At 48.2% G+C, this 21,063-nt stretch overlaps 1 protein-coding gene across 1 annotated transcript; it reads right to left on the reverse strand.

Annotated features, from left to right (window-relative positions):
* Nucleotides 1–5,612: 5,612 nt before the first annotated feature.
* On the reverse strand, nt 5,613–20,645 carry ntn4 (netrin 4). Its single transcript, XM_056425190.1, has 10 exons — nt 20,199–20,645; nt 18,296–18,843; nt 14,913–15,191; nt 11,788–11,914; nt 10,906–11,091; nt 7,531–7,744; nt 7,175–7,269; nt 6,883–6,951; nt 6,626–6,799; nt 5,613–6,439 (listed from the first exon to the last, which is right to left on the reverse strand). Exons 1-10 carry the CDS (start codon nt 20,242–20,244, stop codon nt 6,300–6,302), a joined length of 1,878 nt encoding a protein of 625 aa, XP_056281165.1. The 5' UTR covers nt 20,245–20,645; the 3' UTR covers nt 5,613–6,299.
* Nucleotides 20,646–21,063: the final 418 nt, after the last annotated feature.

A 21,063-nucleotide genomic window follows, 5' to 3' on the forward strand; every position in this document is an offset into this window, starting at 1 on the left:
GTTGTTGTTGTTGTTGTTTTGATGAGGACTGCGGTGAGTGTGTTAAATGTTCCTCTAACTAATATTTAACATTGTTTTAAGTTTTATTATGTTGTCATTTAAACTTTTTTTTCAAACCATATTTTGGTGTTCATCAGTTGCATTAATGTAGTTTAAAGTTATTTATTGTCGTCGTATTGCCGTCAGATGTTGCACCGTGGTGCTTCAGTGGGCCTGTATGGAAGTTGGTACAGTAAACTGTTGTTTATTGTGTGTCACTTTTTAGAAATATAAATAATAAACAAGCCAAAGTGAAAATCACTGCTTCACACTGATAAGATAGATGTAGTGACATTTCACACCGCTAGAGGGCGGTGTTGTACTATTTACGATCACGTATTGCCAATTGAATTGAAAAGTAAAAGGCCAAAGCATCGATACCTTAACACTTCAATGTCATGTTGATTCTTACATAAAATTACACAAGTATTGTAAAAAATAATAATTTAAAGCATCACGAGAACCCACTATGTATAAAGAAATGCCACGACTAGGCTTTCGTAAAAGTTATACATTGTATTATTGAATTCATATTTGATGTATCAACACGTAAGCAGCAATTTAATTTAGTTGCTGGTGGAATTTTTTTGGGTAGTTTCATCTATAATCAATCATAGCTTATGTGGTTATATGTTTATAAACTTCTGCAAAGCAACTCCAGCTGTCAAATACATGTATTAGAAGAAATATTAATTTCTCAATAATAATAGACAGTAAAATAACATATTTAATGATTAAAACATGTGAGAAGGGGACATTCTGCACAACACATTCTGCAGGACCTGGACTCATGGAGTATTTTGTAGAGGTAAAAGTCAGAATTACCAGTGTAACTTCAACTTGGACGACAAAGTGTGTGTGTGTGTGCGTGTGTGTTATCCTTCGCCCCGAGGCCCATGCGGTTGTACCTTTAGGAGGTATGTTAACATATGGGATGCAGGTGCGGCGCTTCATGCTGGTGGCCCTCAGCGTCAGATCCTATCGGTGTGTCTCCAAGACAACAACACGGTCACAACGTCTCCTGTGAGGACGCAGGGGAAGGAGACGCTTCTCAAAAAAAGGGACACACAATGGGAACCCCTCTTTAATACGCAGTCATTTCACATTATTAAACCTCCAGATGAGGGGGGGGGGGCTCAACACACGCAACCCGACTTCATGTGAAGAATCCCTCTCATGTACTGATTAGTGGGGAACTGATCCATACAAGCCTTCTTAAACCCCCGCTGCACGGGGGAGTGTGGTAATATGTGCTTTTATGTGCTTTTATGTGTGTGTGTGTGTGTGTGTGTGTGTGTGTGTGTGAGTGAAAGAGATTAAGGGGCGTTTTTTTGAGTGACTTAGAGAAAGAGGTATGTGATGATGTGCCATGCGATGCCTGTGAATAACCTCTAATGTTTTTCTCCCTCTATGTCCTCCGGGGCCTTCGCCGTCATCATGTCCACACACGCTAACCCTCCCTCCCTCCCTCCATCCCTCTTTTCATCTCCACTCTCTCTCTCTCTCAAAAACACACATTTTTCCTCCTCCTTCTGTTACAGTCCTCCCGAGGACGGTCGCGTTGTTGATTCTATCTTTAACGCGCGGTCGGCCATGTTTGTTTGGTTTGACGTTGCTAATGGAAAAAACAGAAACACGTGTTTATCTCGGCGGCCTTGGCCCGCTGCTTCTTTTAGCTCCTTGTTTTTGTTTCTTTTAGCGGCATCTTTAAAAAAAGTTTTTGGTTCAATGTCACTTTTTTCTTTCTTTTCCATGACTCCCTCGTTTTCCGAAAAACAAGCTGATAAAAAGCCGAGAGTTCTTCCGGTAAAGACGGATAAAGTTACAATCTGCTGACGCTACAAATGTTTTATCGGGAAGAAGAAACGCATCAAATGCCTTCGCCGGATTTTAAAATCCTAAACAAACAAAGTTTCTGTTGTTTGTTAAGTTTTTAAACTCCGACTAGGCTTATGTTTGTTTACTAGAAGACATCAGAGAGCACCTTTAAACAGTTATACTGCTCTCTCTCTCTCTCTCTCTCTCTCTCTCTCTCTCTCTCTCTCTCTCTCTCTCTGTTCCTGACGTCACCGTTAAGAAATAATACGGCGCATAAAAAAATCCCATTTTTCATTTAATTTCTCCACCGTTTAAAGGATTACAACCGAACGAGGTCTATCCTGTTAATTATGAGCTTTTAGTTATTTACCCCCCCACCCCTCCTAAAAAAAAACACCAAAACGTTCCTTTTAACCCGTGTTGACGTCATGGGAGACGGAACACATCGTGATGAGAGCGATGGGACCGGACGCCTGGAGCCAAAGAGAGAGAGAGTCGTCACCGTTTGAGGCCTTTTCGTCATCTCGTCCTCACAAGAATAGAAAGTCACACAGCGATGAAAGTCATTGGCCGGTGGTTTCCCGGTGGTGTGTGAACGCCGTCGGTTTCTTCCCGCTCTCGAGGCCTCACGTCATCATTTTAAAAAATTACAAAATCTGGGTCCTGACTTGTCACAGGTGTGTGTGTGTGTGTGGGAGGGGGGGCCACTTTCGTTGTCCCGTTGCTGCGTGGGCTCGTTCATAGCAACGCGATGACATCACGCTCCTTGTCGTAGTAATCAGCATCGTCTCCATCGCTGTGTCAACACCGGCCGCCCTGTTCTGGCTTGCTGCAGGTGATCTTCATCAGGTATGGAGACACACACATTCCTGATGCACGTGCGTGTGTGTGTGTGCGCGTGTGTGTGTGTGAGTATATAAGAAGACGAGCGTGTGCACGGTTTCTGGGTATTTTCAGCTGAAGGACGTCGGTTTCATTCGTTTTTTTTAATGCCGTAATCTTCTCATTTCCTGTGTAAGTGAATCACAGCTGACGGGATCAAACTGACCACATGACTCACTTATCCAGCGCTCACTTCCTCCCCCCCCCCCCCCCCCCATCTCTCTGGCTTCCCTCGGGACCTCTGGGTGCTGGTAGCCGTGTGACACCCACAGCAGGTCTGTCTCAGGGTGCTGCCGAAGAGGAGCACTGTGACTCCCAGGGAGAGGAGTGGAAGGTGTGCGTGTGTGTGTGTGTGGGTGTGTGTGTGTGTGTGTGTGTGGAGGGTGGGGGGGTTATTGTCCCCGAGTCTGCGGGAGCTGTCATGCACTCCTCGGCCAATAGCAACACAAGAATGCCGACGGGACAAAGGCCATAACTCCATTCTATAGCAACACAAGCGGGGCATTGTGCTCACGCAGGCACACACACACACACACACACACACACACGCATGTAATCGTCATTACTACAATAACACACACACATATGCCATACTGAAGCAAACTAGGCATCTGTGCAAGCGTGCCAAACACTCATTCATCAACTAGTTTCCCACACCGTGCAACCCCCCACACACACACACACACACACACACACACACACACACACACACAGAGGACATCTCCATCACGGGCTGAGAATGGCCAGTCAATCTGGGGACAATGAGTGTGTTTGAGGGGGGGGGGGGGGGGGGCGAGCGAGCAAGAGAGACAGTGAGAGAGAGAGAGAGGGGAGGTCCACGGTGGCTCCCTGTTGAGTCTACGCTTCAAGGCCAGTTCCCACTACACACACACACACACACACACACGCACACACACAACCAACAATACACAACAATACACCTCCGTCCTGAAAGTCTGTGCTGAGCAGTACTTGGGTACTTTACTCGAGTAAAAGTACCCGAGTACTGCCCTCATTATGTTGTATTATGTATATATATATATATATATATATATTGTCTTAACTGTATTTATTGGACCTTTATTCATGGAGGGCTCAGTTTGATGTAGTTTGTATGTCTAGATGTGATAGTTTGCACATTTTAAAGTATTTTCTACTTCTACCGCTGTGGTTCCCAACCCCGGTCCCCCCCCCAAAGGTCACCGGAGAGATATGAGACGTCACGAGATGATTAACGGGCCAGGAGGAAGAAAAAAAATTGAATAAGATCCCCAAATGTCTTCTCACATCTCAGCGTTCATCTTTTTGATGCACATTTCCAATTTCAAAGCGGAAACTCCAGAAAAAGGAGCCAGAAGAGATAAAAAATGTCCCACAATGCAACAGAAACCTCGTGAGTTATAACTGACCCACACCGAGCTGTGCAGTCAGGACGACACCTCAGGGTGCAGCCGGTCCACGATTGTGTGTGTGTGTGTTGTATTTGTCTCTTTCAGATGTGTGTGAACTCAAATGAACATGAAACAAACACAAAGGCCACATTTACTTCTTCTTCGGTGGTTTTTTAACGCCGCGGTGGATCACCTCTTATCTCGATCCTCCAGCAGATGCAATCACACATTTATTTGCCTTTTCCGCACCTGTAAAAAAAAAAAACACACACGAGTGCGTGAAGTAGATTAAAATGTCCGCGGCTCCGCGGCGTTCCTCCCGGTCGCATTCCTCTCCCCGCGTACACTCGTTCACCCGAGGAGGAGCCGCGACCCCTCCGCCGCTCATCTGCGAGCGAGGGAGGAAACGCGGCCGTCCGCTCGCCTTCTGGTCGAGGCGGACGGGGGAGCGACCTTTGACCCCGGCCGGCCCGCTCGACGCGCCAGGAATGTGTCCACACCTCTCGGGCAACCGCGTCACGGCGAGCGGGGCGTGGGCCGCCCAAACCCAAACAGAGAGAGAGCGAGTGTGTGTGTGTGTGTGTGTGTGTACGGCCTCTGTTATGGTCTACATTCTGTGGCACTGTGTGAATGTAGGGGAGTGTGTTTTGGGAGCCAGTGATGGATGACTTCATGTGAAGGGACACGGGGAGAGTTTGTGTGTGTGTGTGTGCGTGCGTGTGCGTGCGTGAGAAAGAGGGCGATAAGGATATTTTTGTCCAATTTATGTGAAGTATTTCAAGGCCCGCAGGCAGCTCTATCAACTTCTGGGAAGAGTCTCTGGGAAAAGTTCTGCCCGACAACAAGGCTTCAAAGACAGACGGACAGCTGCAAAATGAAAAGATTAAATTCGGTTTCTCTTGTTTTATGAAACATTTATGTAAAAACAGTCGCTTCAAACGTCTGTTTGACGACTCGTCTGCACTCGTGTTTCCATTTTCTTTTTTTTAACGTCGTTCTCTCCGAGTTTATATGCTTATAATATTCCGAGCAATCAGGAGTTAAACCAACTCATCTGGAAGAAGGCGGACGTCTTATTTTTAGTTTCATTCATAAAAATCAACGGATCCATTTAAGGTGGAATTGGATTTTTAATTCATCTTTCACGTGGCAATAAGTTGGTTTTCACATAAGGTCCTTAAATGTGTTTTTTTGTGTCTTTGATAACTGGATAATCAATATAACCGTATTTTGGACTAAAGTTGGCTTCCTACATGCTTTTAAAAATGTTTAATTTGCCAAAACTACTTAGACGCGTGGAAAGAATGAAGCATCCATGGAGCTGGATTGATGAGCTGAATGTTTTCTGAGCATAGAGTCGCCTCCTCTTCCTCTCATTCAGTTTAAAATCAATCATCAATACCGCACAATAAAGTGTTTTCTACAGCTTGTTTCCAACCCCCCACATCTCTCACGACTCAGCCGATAGAAATGAGAACAAAGCTGTAATCATCCTTTAATATCACCATGTACAAAAACAATTAAACAAAAGGGGGGGGGGGGAAAGGAACTTAATATTTATATAGATATATACAAATAATACTGTACAAGAGCACAACAAAGGGGGTGGAGAATAACAAAGCATCTTCTGGATTTAGTGTCATTGGAGATGAATCATGAACCTACAGGGAAGACTCTGGACTGTGCTCTCAAACACACGTCTCACACACACACACATTTGCAAAAACAGGCAAATCCATTTACGTTAGGGTTAAAAAAAAAAAGAAGAAGAATCCATTCGCTCCGATTTCAACACAGGCACACCTGGACTGGCTAAGATCTAACCACCTGTAGTGGCTTGTATGGCTTGTTCGCTCTGGGGTGCTTTGCGCTTTATTTTCCTCGCTCCATCTTTAGGCTAAAGTGCTGCAGAGAGGAAGCGGTTCAGTTTGTAAAGCACGCCGACGCCTTCCAGAGGGAAGAGGAGAGCATCGGGGCCAGAAAGCGCTGAAGAATCCTCCATTTTTCCTCCATTTACAGCAGCAAGAGAAGAAGAAGAAAAACGTGTCCGCGTGTGCTTCTTCTAGCCGGCGCAGAGCCCCGCCGGCTCCCCATTGGACGACGGCAGAGGAATACAAAATAAAAAACTGTTTTTCATATGGTTCATGTCAACGTCCGAGGCGTTCGCGTCTACCAGTTGCAGTCTCTCTTGAGCAGCGTGAGGACTTTGCGCCCCAGGCTGGCCTTCCAGGGCTTGACGAAGCTCTTCATGTTGACCAGGAGGCGGCCGTGCTTGCGGTCCGAGTGACCCGCCACCAGGTACTCCAGACCTGAGGGACGGACGCCGAAAAAAAAGGGGGGGGGGTCAGGAACACTCAAATCCACCTTAAAAAGCGGCTCGACGGCGGAGATGTAAACGCAGCCGCGTGGCGGCCTTAAAAAACGTAAAAGCTTCAGAAAGATCGACTTATTCAAATATCAATAAAGGTTTTCAATCTTCTACACGCGAGTCTGACCTGGGTTGAGGATCGGGCAGGTGCAGCCCCGGGCGGTCCAGGACTCGGGGTAAAGAGTGACCCGACCCCTCTGGATCTTCAGCTTGGTGTTCTGGGCGAGCACCTTCTGAACTTTGACCTCCACCTCGGCGTGGGAGCCCTTGTCGTGGGCCGACAGCACCTTCACCTTCAGGACTGTGAATCAGAGCGGAGCGTTAATACTTCACGACGGCTGCAGTACTAAAAACCACCACTAGTGCGAAGAAAAGTCTTCTCACCGTACGCATAACTCGTGGTGCAGAAGAGTTTGCTGTTGGTCAGCGCCTGCTCTTTGCACTCGCACTTCTCTGCAGGGGACAACACACGGGTACAGATTAATATCATGAGTGTGTGTGTGGTCTCGGATACTGTGCACGGCGTCCTAAGAATGCAAGCACAGTGTGTGTGTGTGTGTGTGTGTCCAGTGAGGAATGTGCCTATGAAAGCTGCAGTTACAGGCTGGTGGTGGTGGGGGGTCTAAGAGAGAATGGACACATGGAAACTGTCCACGCATGCACACACACGACTCACCTGAGTAGTGGAGGGCAGAGAAGAGTTCGTCTGCTCTGAAGATCCTCGCCGGCTCGCTGGAGTTTCCCTCCAAGTTGTACAGGTCCAGATCAGAGCTGCACACACACACACACACACAGGGGGGGGGGGAGGTGTCAATGTTTTGGCAATAAAACACACAAACCTCTGCCAATTTTTTGCCCGTGGATAATCATGTTGCCTCACATAAAAGTGATACAAGCTTTTTTTCTCCTTTTGTTGTGAAGAACACAGATTTGGGGAAAGAACAGCTCGTTATCGGGAAGGCACACTCGCTTATCTGCACGCACATGTACTCAGACAGGGTTTTTTTTTTTTCTCTCTCATTCCTCCCTCACCCGAACACGCAGTCTCCGGTAAACGGATCGCAGTCTCCGGCGCAGTCGCAGGGCCGGCAGCCGTACTCGTGGAAGCCCCAGTAGCCCACCATGCAGCCGTCGCACTGGCTGCCCCCCACGCCGGGTTTGCAGACGCAGTTTCCGTTGGACGGGTCGCAGAGCGAGCCCTGGGCCAGGTGGAAGGGCATGGAGCCCAGGGGGTGACAGCTGCATGCTGGGAGAAGAAAAAAAGAGTCGTTTAATATACATTTCGCTAAAGAAATCTGGATTTATTGCATCAATCTGCCCAAAAAATGCTAAATAATCTAAAGAAATACTAAAATATTCTGAATAAAGATTCTGAATATATCTCAGGGAAACAAAAGAAGAAAAAAAAGAGTAGTTTTTGTATAAGAAAGTATATAATCTAAAGTAATACAAAAATATTATGAATACAAATTCTGAATATATCTCGGGGGGGAGGGGGAAATAATATAACAAAGTTTTTTAATATATACGAAAGTATCGCACGTTGTATTTTCAGCACATTTTATTTACATTCCCCTAAATAAATCTGTATATATTGCATTAAGTTGCTAAAAAATGCAAAATAATCTAAAGAAATGATAAAATATTATAAATAAAGATTCTGAATATATCTTGAGAAAAAAAAAAAATATTTTAATATATACGAAAGTATCGCTTCTAAAGAAATCCGGATATATTGCATTATGTATCGTACACACAGCTGCCATAAAGTGCCCAAAAATGCAAGATAATCTAAAGAAATACTAAAATATTATAAATAAAGACTCAGAATATATCTCGTGGAAACAAATAAAAAAAGAGTCGTATCTGGGATGCATCGAGTCTGAAGGTCTTCTGCTAACCTGTAAATTATAAATTTATTACCAGTATTTCATCAGTTGTCTGTCTGGTGTTGTTGCAGGAGCTCGTAATACAAAGGCCTCTCTCTTTTACTTATCTCACACACACACAAACACACACACACCCTCCCCCCTCTAATTGTGTGCTGATAGTGTGTTCTTTAAACAACCTCCAAAAACAATACACACGCACATTTTTCCACCGTCTGTATGTTATCAATAAGAGACCCGGAGGGTCCGGCCTCCCCCATAAATCTGTCCCCCGTCTTGAAGGGGGGGGGGGGGGGACGTGGTTATGGAGAGGAGGAGGAGGAGGAGGTGTTGTGTGGAGCCGTTTCTCTGCCGTTTAATGATGCTTGAAGCTTGACTGGCAGTAAATGACTCAAAGTACTTACACACCTAGAGGCATGACAGCCTGCTCCTTCTTTATTATTAATGCTCATGTTCAACTCGAAGGAGGAGGAGAAGAAGAAAAAGGAGAAGAAGACGGAGAAGAAAGAAGGAGGAAAATAAGGAGTAGAAGAAGATGAAGAAGGAGAAGAAGAACAAGAAGAAAGGAGTACGAGGAGACATTTTATATATGTATAAGCATATATATAAATATATGTATATATATATATAAGTATATATATATATTTGACTTCCCGAGCTCCAGATGGTTAATCAGACGAGATAAGATGAGCCTCACAGGACCAACCTGTATTATATCAATAAAATCATAAAGACATCGCATTTATAGACGTTCGCACAAAGACACACAATCACTAGACATATACTGGCCTGTGTGTGTGTGTGTGTGTGTGTGTGTGTGTGGACCTTATCTCCTCTGTTGTCGTGGGGGAGCCGCCTCCACCCGTTAACAATTAACCGTCCCCCGGAAAGCCGAAACACGTGTGTGTCGACGTGTTGAGTAAGCGTGTGTGTGTACATGAGACGTTTGAAGCGGGTCACCACACAACGACTGCCTTGTGTAAGTGTGTGTGTGTGTGTGTGTGGGGGTGTGTGTGTGGGGGTGTGTGTGTGTATACACAAGAGAGAGAGAGAGCTGCAGGAGCAACGGCAATGAAAACCTCATGGAATGTGACAAGACACCTGCCACACACACACACAGTAACTTTCCCCTCATACGAGAGAGTTTTTTGGTGTGTGTGTGTGTGTGTGTGTGTGTATGAGCTTGACAGGGGTGTGTTCTTTCCAGGGCCCCTCGGAGCTCGGTATGATAAAAATGTCTCCTCACGACGGAGGGAAATTCCTCCGTCGTCAGTCGGGGTTTCACAGCCTTCACATTCGGGGGTTTTCTCCTAAAAGCTTCTCCGACGCTCCTTTTCTGTCAATCAGCCGTCAGGGCGAGGGTCATTATCCCATTACACCCCCCCCCCCACACACACACACACACTCTTCCTCCAACTGTTCTTAAGGTGCATTTATTCTCTCCGACTTTATCAGAGACCTTTTTTACGGCCTTCATCTAGCGTGACATAACTTATCATTAGGTAATAAAGGAATAAAATACTGAAGAACAACAATGGAGCTTTGTTACCCGTCGGCAGCCATCGGAAGAGGTCGCGGGGTCGAGCAATATCTGAGATATATTTGTATTTCTATATAGTTTTTAAACTCGATGTGAACACACTCGACCCCGAGCTTCTGTCTCGTTGACATAACGCATTCCGGAGCGTCGCTTGGGTCTAAAAGTCAAATTGGTCCTCACAAAGATGTCTGTACACACACACACACACTAGATATGTGTGTGTGTGTGTGTGTGTGTGTCCAGCATACCTGCAGGACTGAGCTCACTGGGTCAAATCTGACACATAATCAGGCGGGGAATGTAGCCACCGCCGCGTGTTTATGGATGACTATCGCGTGTTTACTTAAGACCTCGTCTCATCACCGGAGGGCAGCACGCCACACACACACACACACACAGCGGACCCTCACGCCCTGCGACCAATGATTACCCCTGAAGCCATACCCCGAGCTCTGAGTCATGCATGAAAAATGGCAAAAACAAGCCGGAGATGGACACGCTCCGGGGTTGTGTGAGTGGAGAAGAAGGAATGCCTCCATCTGATGATTAACCTGGGATGGAGCGTGGGCCGTCTGCTGCCTCACACACACACACACAGGTGGCCAGGTGCCCATCAGGTATCGGTGCTTTTTTCTTCTTCCCCCGGCACGTCCCGGCTTGCGGTCTCAGTTCTCAGCATTCCTCTGGAGTGCCAGCGAAGCCGCCGCGTACGCGAGCGAGGTTGCGATGTTGTGATTCACACCGGTAAACATTGTTGTCAAAAGAACGGCGGGCGGGCGGTGATTAATTACGCCGCATGACGCTCGTGTTCTACACGCTGCGGTCTGCAGAGAAATGTCGGGCACGGCAGCATCCACCGCGTCCAGTACGTACACGAGACATTCCTCAACTCGTCGTATCTCATAACGACTGGAGGTGAAAAGCCACAATGTTCCCTAATGATGATTATATGTGTGTGTGTGTGTGTGTGTGCCGTACGTTTGCAGGAGCCGGGGGCCGTCGGCGGCCTCTGGGGGTCTCGGTGGAAGCCGGCTCTGCACCTCTGACACTGGCGCCCCTCGGTGTCGTGCAGACAGTCGCAGACGCCGCCGCCGCGCTGGCCGGACTCGCGCCACGCCGCCCAGTCGAAGCGGCAGCTGTGAGCATGACCGTTACACTTGCACTCTGGTGGGAGGACACACACACACACACACACACTTTGAGTTACTGTCGCTTTAAATTGAGCACATAAAAAAGAAAGTTTTGTCTTTTCTCCACAATATATGTATATAATGTTATTTTCCCATCGTTATTTAATGATGAGCTCAGCAGATTATGCTGCAGGATGAGAGGTTTGAGAAGTGTCCGCGCCCCTAAACTTTACCCAACTTCCCTTTTCACTTTAAAAAGGGCATAATGTATAGACTGGAAACTAGAGATTGCGGCCATAAACTCATGTTTACAATGTTTACTGAGGGAATACATCAAGAGGGAAGTCATTATATAGACTTCTATACAACCAGAGGAGTCGCCCCCTGGTGGTCAGTTGAGAGAATGCAGCTTTAACAAATGAAGCATAGACTTCTATACAACCAGAGGAGTCGCCCCCTGGTGGTCAGGAGAGAGAATGCAGCTTTAACAAATGAAGCATAGACTTCTATACGATCAGATGAGTCGCCCCCTGGTGGTCAGGAGAGAGAATGCAGCTTTAACACATGAAATAGTCTTCTATACAACCAGAGGTGTCACCCCCTGGTGGTCAGGAGAGAGAATGCAGCTTTAACACATGAAGCATAGACTTCTATACGATTAGATGAGTCGCCCCCTGGTGGTCAGGAGAGAGAATGCAGCTTTAAGACATGAAGTGTTTTTTCCACTCACTCCGACATTCGTGCGGTGCCCCCGTCAGTCCGTCGGCCGGCTGCCACGGTCGGTCGTTGTAGAGCGGAGAGCAACGCTCGCAGTGATCACCTGCGGTGTTGTGTCGGCACACACACTTCCCATGGACCTGAGAGAGGAGAGAGAGAGAGGAGAGAGAGCTCATTAGCAACGAGCCATGATGGACAGAGGTAGAGATGGAAGGATGAGAGGAACAAAGGGGTCAGTGTGATGGAGAGGAACGTTTCCCACGTGGAGGACAAGTATGCCGGGGGTTCCTCTCTCCGTTTCTTCTTCTCACTCTCCTTTCCTGCGTCTCTGCCTTTCTCTCCCTCCTCCCCTCTCTCCATCTCTCTCTCTCGTACTCGCTCGCATGAAAATTAGTGAATGGACATTGATTGTTTGGCCTCATCACTGGAAACCAGAACGGGCCTCTGGTCTGAAAAGCTTGTGCTTGTGTGCGTGTGTGTGTGTGTGTGAGAGAAGAGTGCAAGTATGCAGCGCTGAGAGCACAAAAACAATCTCCTTGTCATTCCTGTGAGCTGGAATGCCATGCATGCTGGATAATGATTGAAGGGGAGAGGGGGGGGGGGGGGGGCATCTGAAGAAGCTCTTTATTTGTTTGCGTTACACCGTGTAACTGTAATGTGGGACACACTGTTACACAACATGGTAAATAAACACACACACACAGATGTATGCATTTGTTTCCCACACACTGTACTGCTAGAGTTAAACACATCCACATGCTATAGAGGAGAGCCGATATGTCCCCTGACCCCAGATCAGTCCTGCAATGTAGAGGCGAACACATGCACGACGCTAATAGGAGGGGAAGCAATTGCGAGGTCCGGGCAGCGACGTAATGACACGTATCTCAAATCCAAAAACAGGGGACATGAAGTAATTAATGGAAAACAGTGGAGAAAAAAAAAAAAAAGAAGTGGACAAGAGGGGAAAGGGAAGGGGCAGCTGGCCGGGGTCCAGACAGCTGGTATTTAAACCCATTTTGCATGTTTACCATACCGTGACACGGGACAATTAACACACACACACACACAGGGAGCTGCACACACGCAATGATGTAAACTCCACCGTTCTCCGGGACGCAGCGGCGACGGACTGATGTGCCACGCCAATGATATCGGTTACTTAAAATCACCCTCCGTGCCAAAAAAACATGAAAAATACGTGCAGTTATAGAATCAGAAACGTATAATTAAATCCAAACGTAGAGACGGGAACATACCTCAGAGGGTCGGGGGGGTTTCCACGAGCGTGAAACAAAGAGGGGAAGATGGGCTGCGACACGCATCACAACCTGCAGCGTCGGCTAGTTTATAGTCCGTGTAATGTAAACTTTAATTATATAGTTTTATAACATATATACTGTACCAGATGTCAAAATGTACATCACTCATACATTTAAATGGTTTAATTTCATTTTCCAAGATAATGACTCTTAAAAAATCTGGATGGATGAAATTACGATATCTTTGGATTTTCACCATTTACGGAAAAGTGTATATATGTTCCTCGATCTCTATGTGGTCAAATTGTATAAATAATAATTGTCGAGGGGAAGATGTGACGAGAAAGAGAGCGAAGACTCTTATTTTGAAAAACTCAGAACACACGTCTAATTGGTCTAATTGACGCTCCAGGAGTCGTCCCTGGATGTTGTTATGTTTGTCACTGTCTGTGTGTGTGTGTGTGTGTGTGTGTGCGTGTGTGTTGGAGTTGTGGCTAACTAACAGACTGTGTAATCACCTAGAGAGAGAGAGAGAGAGAGAGAGAGAGAGAGACCCCCATGGGGAACAGGAGCTCAAGAAAAGCCCAAAACAACAACAACAAACAAACAAAGTGGCCTTTTCGTCTCCGTTCACAGAGTCTGAGCAGTAATCGACCAATCACAGGGTCACGTTCACCACCGATTATTGCACACACACCCCACACACACGCACACTACATCCCACACACATATGAACAGAAGAAAACAACTAGGTAGACTTACTCGAAATAAACTCAGGATCTCTGTGTTTAAGTTCGCTGATATCGACATATCGGAGCAGCGCTGTGATCCTACGGTGGCCCAGAGCGACCAAACCAAACAGACTCTCGAGAGGGCCCTTTGTGTATTTACCTGTAGGAAGACTCCCCCCCCCCCTCCTCTGGGCCCTCAGTAATCTCCCATCTTGCTCCGCTTGTTTGGGTTTTTTGCTTCTCGAGACACAAAACAAACGTCTTGCGTAACGTCGGCGCGTTCACCGAGCGCCACCCGCACGGCGGCGCCGCGGAGCGAGGCCCCGGTGACCCGAGGCGACGCGACGACGGTTAAGGAGGGATTTACTGTTCCAGCTTTAAGGCTCGGGATAATATTTATGCCGTAAAAAAAAAAATCACATCTGCCACACATGTTGGTATTAAAAAGATCTCTTATTATTATCATCGCCCTGGCGTCTCGCGTGCAGATCTCTACCCTCAGAAGAAGGAAATCCTGATGAAAACACTCGGTAGAGCCGCTTGGAATTTCCTGGCGTGATAAAAACATCGGCGATAAACCGTCCGTCAAGCAAAGAAAACACGCGATGGGTCTCGTTCATTCATCGCGTAGCACGGCGAAATATTTCATCTGCTTCTTATCAGGGCGAAAAACGATGAGCTCCAAATATGTTGACGTCCATTTATTTTGTGCACTTAATGGTTTAAAAGTTCATGGAATTGAAATAGCATGATAAGAAGCGATGTTGGAGGATAGGAAGTCCATCAGAGCAGATATATAGACAGCGCCGTTGGCTCTACGCCTCTCGGGTTTTTTCATGGACGGGAAAAGACGCCTGACAGAAGAACAGAGGGAGAGGGAGAGGAGAGAGAGAGAGAGAGAGAGAGAGAGAGAGAGAGAGGCCATCCCTCCGTCGCCACCCCTCCCCTCATCTGTCGTTAACAACACAAAGTGAACGAGCCTTGTGATCTTCCTCGGAACGAGTGGGAAGGGGTGCGATTACTTTGTGATGAATATCCAAAGCAAGTGAGAGAAATGGCTTAAAAACAATAAAATAAAAGTTTTTGTTGTTGTTGTGCCTTTCACAATAAAAGCGCGAGCTAGGGAAGCGGCTCCCGGGCCTTACCACGTGGTTGGTGCGGTCTCTGACGGGCCGGTAGCGCGGGGCGGCGACGCACTGCTCGGCGTGTCCGTTGCAGAGGCAGCTCCCCTTCACCACCAGGTCGTAGACGGCAAAGTGGCGAGTGGGAGGAGCCTCGCGCGCCGAGGCGAGGTCTTTGGCCTGGCATGGGCACGACTGCCGCTTCAGCAACCGGATCCGGATGTTGGTCACCCTCAGCTGCTGCTGGCCCTCGACCCCGAACGGGTCCAGGGACTCCCACTTCGGGAGGGTGCGGTAGATCACCTGTTGGGGAGGGAGGAGAGAGAGAGAGAGAGAGAGAGAGAGAGAGAGAGAGAGAGATCTGCCGTCAACAAATACAAAAGGCAGATAATGAAGTCACGCTGTGTCCCTTGGGAGTTTTTCTAAACTCATACAGGCTTAGTTCTCCCTCCAGAAGGCGGAGTTGTTTCGGTGGTTTAATGGTTTCCCTCATCCTTGATCGACTTCTTCTTTTATCCTTTAAATACGGAAAAAAAAAAAGAATAAGACAATTCCTAAATAGCCTGAAGAAGAAAAGAAAACCTCCCTGTTCTCCCTTCCTGATTGAGACGGATTAGACGGATTACTCTCCGGCACAATCGGGTCCATTGATGCTTCTCGTGTCACTACGTCTGTCACGTCAACGGGGGTTTGTTTTGGTTTCACCGTGACCTTTGACCCCCGTCGTCAGTGACCACGTCGTCACGTGACCACGAGGCCTAAAGTGAGTGCACCCAACCTTTTCTCTCTCTCTCTCGCCCCTCCACGTCTTGTCCCTGGACATCCTTCAAATCCCGAGAACTCTTTTATGGGCCGCCTGCCATCGCCGTGGCTACCGCTGCCGCGAGCAACCAACGCGACCGCCGTTGCTGGGGTGAAAAAGCGGTGTGTGCCACGACTCTCGCTGCGAAAGAAAATGTGTGCGTTTGTGTCTTTACAAAAGTGTGCGTTGTTGTCGCCGGCCATCGTCGATATCACTGGACGAGTAGTGTGTGTGTTCATTGGTTGAAGCAAGAGGCAGGCAAAAAAACACCCGATGTGGCGCCCTCATTGGCTGGATGGCCGGTCGAGGGTGCGATGGGAGGAGCGCTATTCATTTCCCCGTTGTGGGGCGAGGTCGCGGGGTCACCGCATTGTGGGCCGCAATTAAGAGAACAGGACCAACGGGGCGCACACACACACACACACACACACACGCACGCACGCACACGCACACGTTTATTAGCATTTTCTGAGTTGAAAGACCTCTTGCAGACGAAAACATGACTTTTTGGTTCAGACACGTGGCGATTGATTGACATGTGGACTATTTGACATTAAATGGTTCCTTGTATCTCAAACCCTACAAAGATGCACAAACACAAGCAAACTAACACATAGCAAACATGTGTGAATACATCGTCTTTGCAAAGGTTTCTTGGCTGTTTTGGGCTTCTAGGATACACAATGTGCTCTGGTGAGAAACAGACTATAAACACTGCCACTTGTTTACAAGGGAACCCGACGGGGAACCTTTAACTGAGAGGGAATTTACAAGTTCTGCTGCAGATATAAACGCTATTTCAAGGCGTTGCCGCTTTGTCCGGATCTCTCGTGCCCTTTTCTTGCCGTAAATAGCATCTCCCGAACAGATATTTTGTTGTTATTCGCGACGGGTTTGAAAGCAGGTATGCTCCCGATAGTGTGTTGAAGTCTGTGACCGTGTCCAGCGTGTCACGACGTGCAGCGATAGTGCGATAGCCGATGTGTTTACGTCGGCGGCGGATCGGGGGACTCAGATAAACCCTCGCTAAAGGTTGCAACTGGCTCCTGTGGGCACGTTGGAGTGAGAACTCAGATAGCTTGCCGAGCGGCCGAGGAACCTGGAGCCGAGTCAACAGCCACGATATTAATCCCGAGGGTATAATGTGCATTAAATGTCAGGCGTCCTGCGGCGCCGGGTTCACCGCGGGCCACGTGTCCACTTCAGGCTGAAAACATGAAGTAAGTCCGGCTTACACGGGCGTGATTCCATCAAAGCACTGTGCACTGTAATCTGGTAAACAGGCCACAATGGGCATTGATGGGGGGGGGGGGGGGGGGGAGCCAAAAGTACCGACATCCATCAGAGCAACGCCACTTCCTTCCCAGCAGACGGACGGAAAGCTGACTAAGTGTTTATCTGAAAGGGCACGGACAAGTGAGCGTATGTGTGCGTGTGTGTGCGTGTGTATGTGTGTGTGGAACTGTGGAAAAGAGAGAATATGTGTGTTGGCTGGTCTGCCTCCCTCTCTTTCCCTAAGGAGGTCTGTCGCTCTACAACTCTCACATTCTTCCTGCCCAGCTGACCTCATGAATAAGAAGAACACACACACACACACTCAGGTGAACACGAAAAGCTTTCAGCGCAAGAGTTTTATGTTTTCTGCGGGAGAACAAAAGAGTGTTTTTACTTTATAAATATATTCATATCTATATATATATGTTGTCATAACTGTCCTTATGCTGCTGTACAATCCCAAGAGGAACACACAGGAGCTGAGAGTGTGAGCAGCTGAGCAGCAGCAGAGTCTGTCACGGCGCGACTTGACCTCCGTTAACCTCTGGGTCACCAGTCAAGGGGTCAGAGGTCAGGCGGCTGAGACGTGGAGAAACCAACATGTGAGGCACGAAGAAGCTATTCTTCACACCTTCGAGCGAAAAAAGAAAATAATGTAAAAGATAGAGAAGAAAGAAACACGTCAGGAGTAATTTATGATTCACGCGGAGTGAGGCCCCCCGACGGAATACCTGGAGGGAGCCGTGGAGGAGAGCGTGAACACACCACGCTACTCATGAGAGGGCTGCAGGGGGTCCAGGGCACGCACACACACACACACACACATCTGCAGAGCAGCTCCCGGCACACACCGCTTCAATTAAACATCAAGGGGCTTCAGGAAGCCCCCTCGTGCTAGTCAAGAGTGCGACTATTAAACACTCACTCACACACACACAGCTCAGACTGTGCGTCTCTCGCGTTTTGCGTGACTCATAGCGAACAGGACTGAATTAGTTCCAGTGGGATGAGTAACAATACACCTTAAAACCATTTGTTAAGCAGAAGACGAGCCTTACGTGATGATTGACCTCCATCACATCATTAACTATTCATTCACAGCAGGGGGGGGGGGGGGGGGGGGGGTTAAAGCCGAGCAGGAAACTCTCCAGCTGTTCACCGCATGCAGGTGTGTGTGTGTGTGTGTTTCCTCCGCCTCTTTCCATCTGGCTTTCTGAGCCGTGCTCCCGCGTTTTTGGAAAATGATGCTGATGAGAGCCGTGGGAATCAACCGAAACAAGGAGCGAGCTGTGGTTGTTGTTGTTGTTGCCGCCCCCCCCCCCCCGCTCACCTCTCCACGGTCGCAGGGGTACGCCCCGGAGTATTTGTCGGTGCAGGCGGCCCCGTCCCGCCCCGCCTTCCCCTCCTCCATCCCGAAGGCGGCGCTACAGTTGCCGGCGTAGTACTGCAGCGTCTTCCACGACCTCCCGAAGTCCTGCGAGCGCTCCAGGGTCATGGCGGCGGGCCTCGGCGAGCGAAACACCACGATGAGGTGCGTGAAGAAGAACTCCGCCTCCAGGTCCAGCTGCACCGTCTCGGACTCCGCCCCCTCGGCCGACTGCCACCAGGTGTTGGGGTGGCGGAAGGAGGAGTCCGACATGGCGCCGGCCAGGTGGGACAGGAGGGGCAGGCCGGCGTTGCACTTGGCGCACGCCACGGCGTCGCACGCCCGGTTGGCGTTGGGGTCGGCGTACGAGCAGTAGAGCTCCGTGCCGTTGTTGCCGCAGACGGTCTGCGTCAGGACCCGGCGGCCCAGGGCCAGGTTGCCCATGCGGGGGTTGCAGGCCCGGCTGTCGCAGCGGGGGGCCACGCCGGCACGGAACACCGCCACCGACAGACCTGCGTGGGCGAGAGAGAGAGAGAGAGGAAACACACACAAAAGAGTTCACATGTGTGCTTGGCAAACGGCGGGTGACTACACGGCTTTCTGGAGAAAGGAAGACAAAAACACAAGTGAAAGCTAAGATGTCAAGTGGGCGTGACCCTCATTGTACCTGAGCTTAAAGGGCCAGTACACCCATATCACACACACACACACACACCTGTAGGGCTACGTATCCATGTCTAGTCTGAGGTTTCTGCCTTCAGCCCTGTTTAACTTGAAAAGAGCATGGAGGCAATAAAACATCCCATACTGTACACGCCACTATTTATTTATAGGCAGGGAAAGAAAGATTAGAGATAAGTAGGAACATTTTTTTTTGTTTAAACTTGTTTTTTTAAACTCCGGAAGTCCAGATTTTAAGAGAAAGAGCAATCAGAATAGCCAGAAACCCTATTTTTTAAAAGGCCCTACCTTAAACAAAGGATCAACAAAAGAAGAACACTCCCATAAGCGGATCATTGTGTAATAATTGACAATATTAAGCAATAAAAACGTCTCATTAGTCCGTTCTCCGCCCTAAAAGAGATGAAAACTTATTTTTAATAACCAGGTTTGGAGTTTTATTGAACAGACACATCTGAGTCGAAGTACACAAGAGTGTGTGTGTGTATGTGTGTGTGTGTGTGAGAGAGAGTTTGTGGGCGTGTGTGTACACAAGCTAAGTGATTTACCTCGATGGGAAATGTTACGCAAAAGGGGATAATAGAGGCATTGTGCACCTGCCTGCAGCCGGCGTGGACTCTAACACAGACAAAGCAGCCGGTGCAGGATGAGCTGCATTCAGGGCCCCCGGGGGCCACAGTTCATCTTCCAACGCGGATTCATCATCTAGAAACCTGGAGCTCGATGACCTCACCGATATAGACTCTTACTAAAAACCTGAGCGCTGTGAACTTTTGCACTTAGGGCCCTTTTCCTGGAGGGATGTCCATGAGTTACATAACAGTCCGTCATGAGGGGGAGACCTCCTGGACTGAATATTAGGACATTAACTCATAAATTAGATAGCAAATAATGACTTTATTTAGTTTTTACAAGAGCGTAGATGTACATAATTTAGAGGATATTAATATTAAAAAAGATAAATCCCAATTATTTACATTTCTGTATACCAGTGGACAACAATAACATCCTCCCAGAGGTTTGCTAATTTATTTTTTTATATTGAATTACAATTTTTTTTTATAAATGAGGGCTCAGGTGTTTCTTAAACCTGCAGTATAAACTCTTCCATTGTTGCATTCGTGACAAAAACTCATTAGGATGTTTAATATATTAAAAAAGAACACACACACACACACACACTAACCTGGATTTGACAACACGGCCAGGATCATAGCGAATAAAATCATCATTTCTCCGGCGTTTAAAATGATTAATCCCGGAGATATAAGAAGAAGTAGAAGAGGGAGAAAGAAAAACAATCCGTGGGGAGTTATTCAGACATCAAGTCCGCGGAGACTTCATCCACGGTGTGGCAAGTGCGTAGGTTCAAATCCCGTGTGGACTTTCCCTTTCACTCAGCTGCGATCCAATAAGCCGATAACAACTCGTGGGGAAACAGCATGATCCCGGACGGCGCGCGACGTCCCGCTGAGAGAGGAGAAGGAGAAGGAGAAGGAGGCCGCCGGCGGAGGAGAAGTGAACGGCTCTGCCCGGCTCCTCGTCTGTTGCTGCTGCTGCTTCAGGACCCGCAGCGTGTTTCATTTCCCCGCAGCGTGCCGCCTGCTCACTACGCGCTGCCCCGCAGGTCTATTTCTAAAGGAGCGCGCGGAGAGAGAGAGAGGCGCAGAGAGAGAGAGAGAGAGAGAGAGAGAGAGAGAGAGAGAGAGAGAGAGAGAGAGAGAGAGAGAGAGAGAGAGAGAGAGAGAGAGAGAGAGAGAGAGAGAGAGAGAGAGAGAGAGAGGGGGAGAGAGAGAGAGAGAGAGAGAGCGGCGGCGCGCGGGCGGCGGCTCCGCCTCTCCTGCGCTGCGCTCTCACGCATTTAAAGGAACATTCCAGATTGCGCGCGCGCGCGCAAGAGACAGACAGACATAAAGAGAGAGAAAGAGAGAGAGAGTCTACAACCTGCTCCTCACACCGGGGGGCTCCAGGCATGAGGGTCCTCGCGAGGAACCTCCAGGAGCCCTTTGTGAGGCGTTCAGGGACAGTGAGATATGGAAGGTGTCTATAAT

Source organism: Pseudoliparis swirei, chromosome 10, assembly GCF_029220125.1.
Source record: "Pseudoliparis swirei isolate HS2019 ecotype Mariana Trench chromosome 10, NWPU_hadal_v1, whole genome shotgun sequence".
In the NCBI taxonomy this organism is placed as follows: Eukaryota; Metazoa; Chordata; class Actinopteri; order Perciformes; family Liparidae; genus Pseudoliparis; species Pseudoliparis swirei.

Excerpts from the sequence above, each read along its gene's own strand:
- ntn4 (XM_056425190.1), bottom strand. The coding sequence starts at position 20,244 with ATGATGATTTTATTCGCTATGATCCTGGCCGTGTTGTCAAATCCAG. Across the intron at positions 18,844-20,198 it reads GGCCGTGTTGTCAAATCCAG|GTCTGTCGGTGGCGGTGTTC; the intron begins GTTAGTGTGTGT and ends TCGCCCACGCAG. Across the intron at positions 6,800-6,882 it reads CACCACGAGTTATGCGTACG|TCCTGAAGGTGAAGGTGCTG; the intron begins GTGAGAAGACTT and ends TCTGATTCACAG.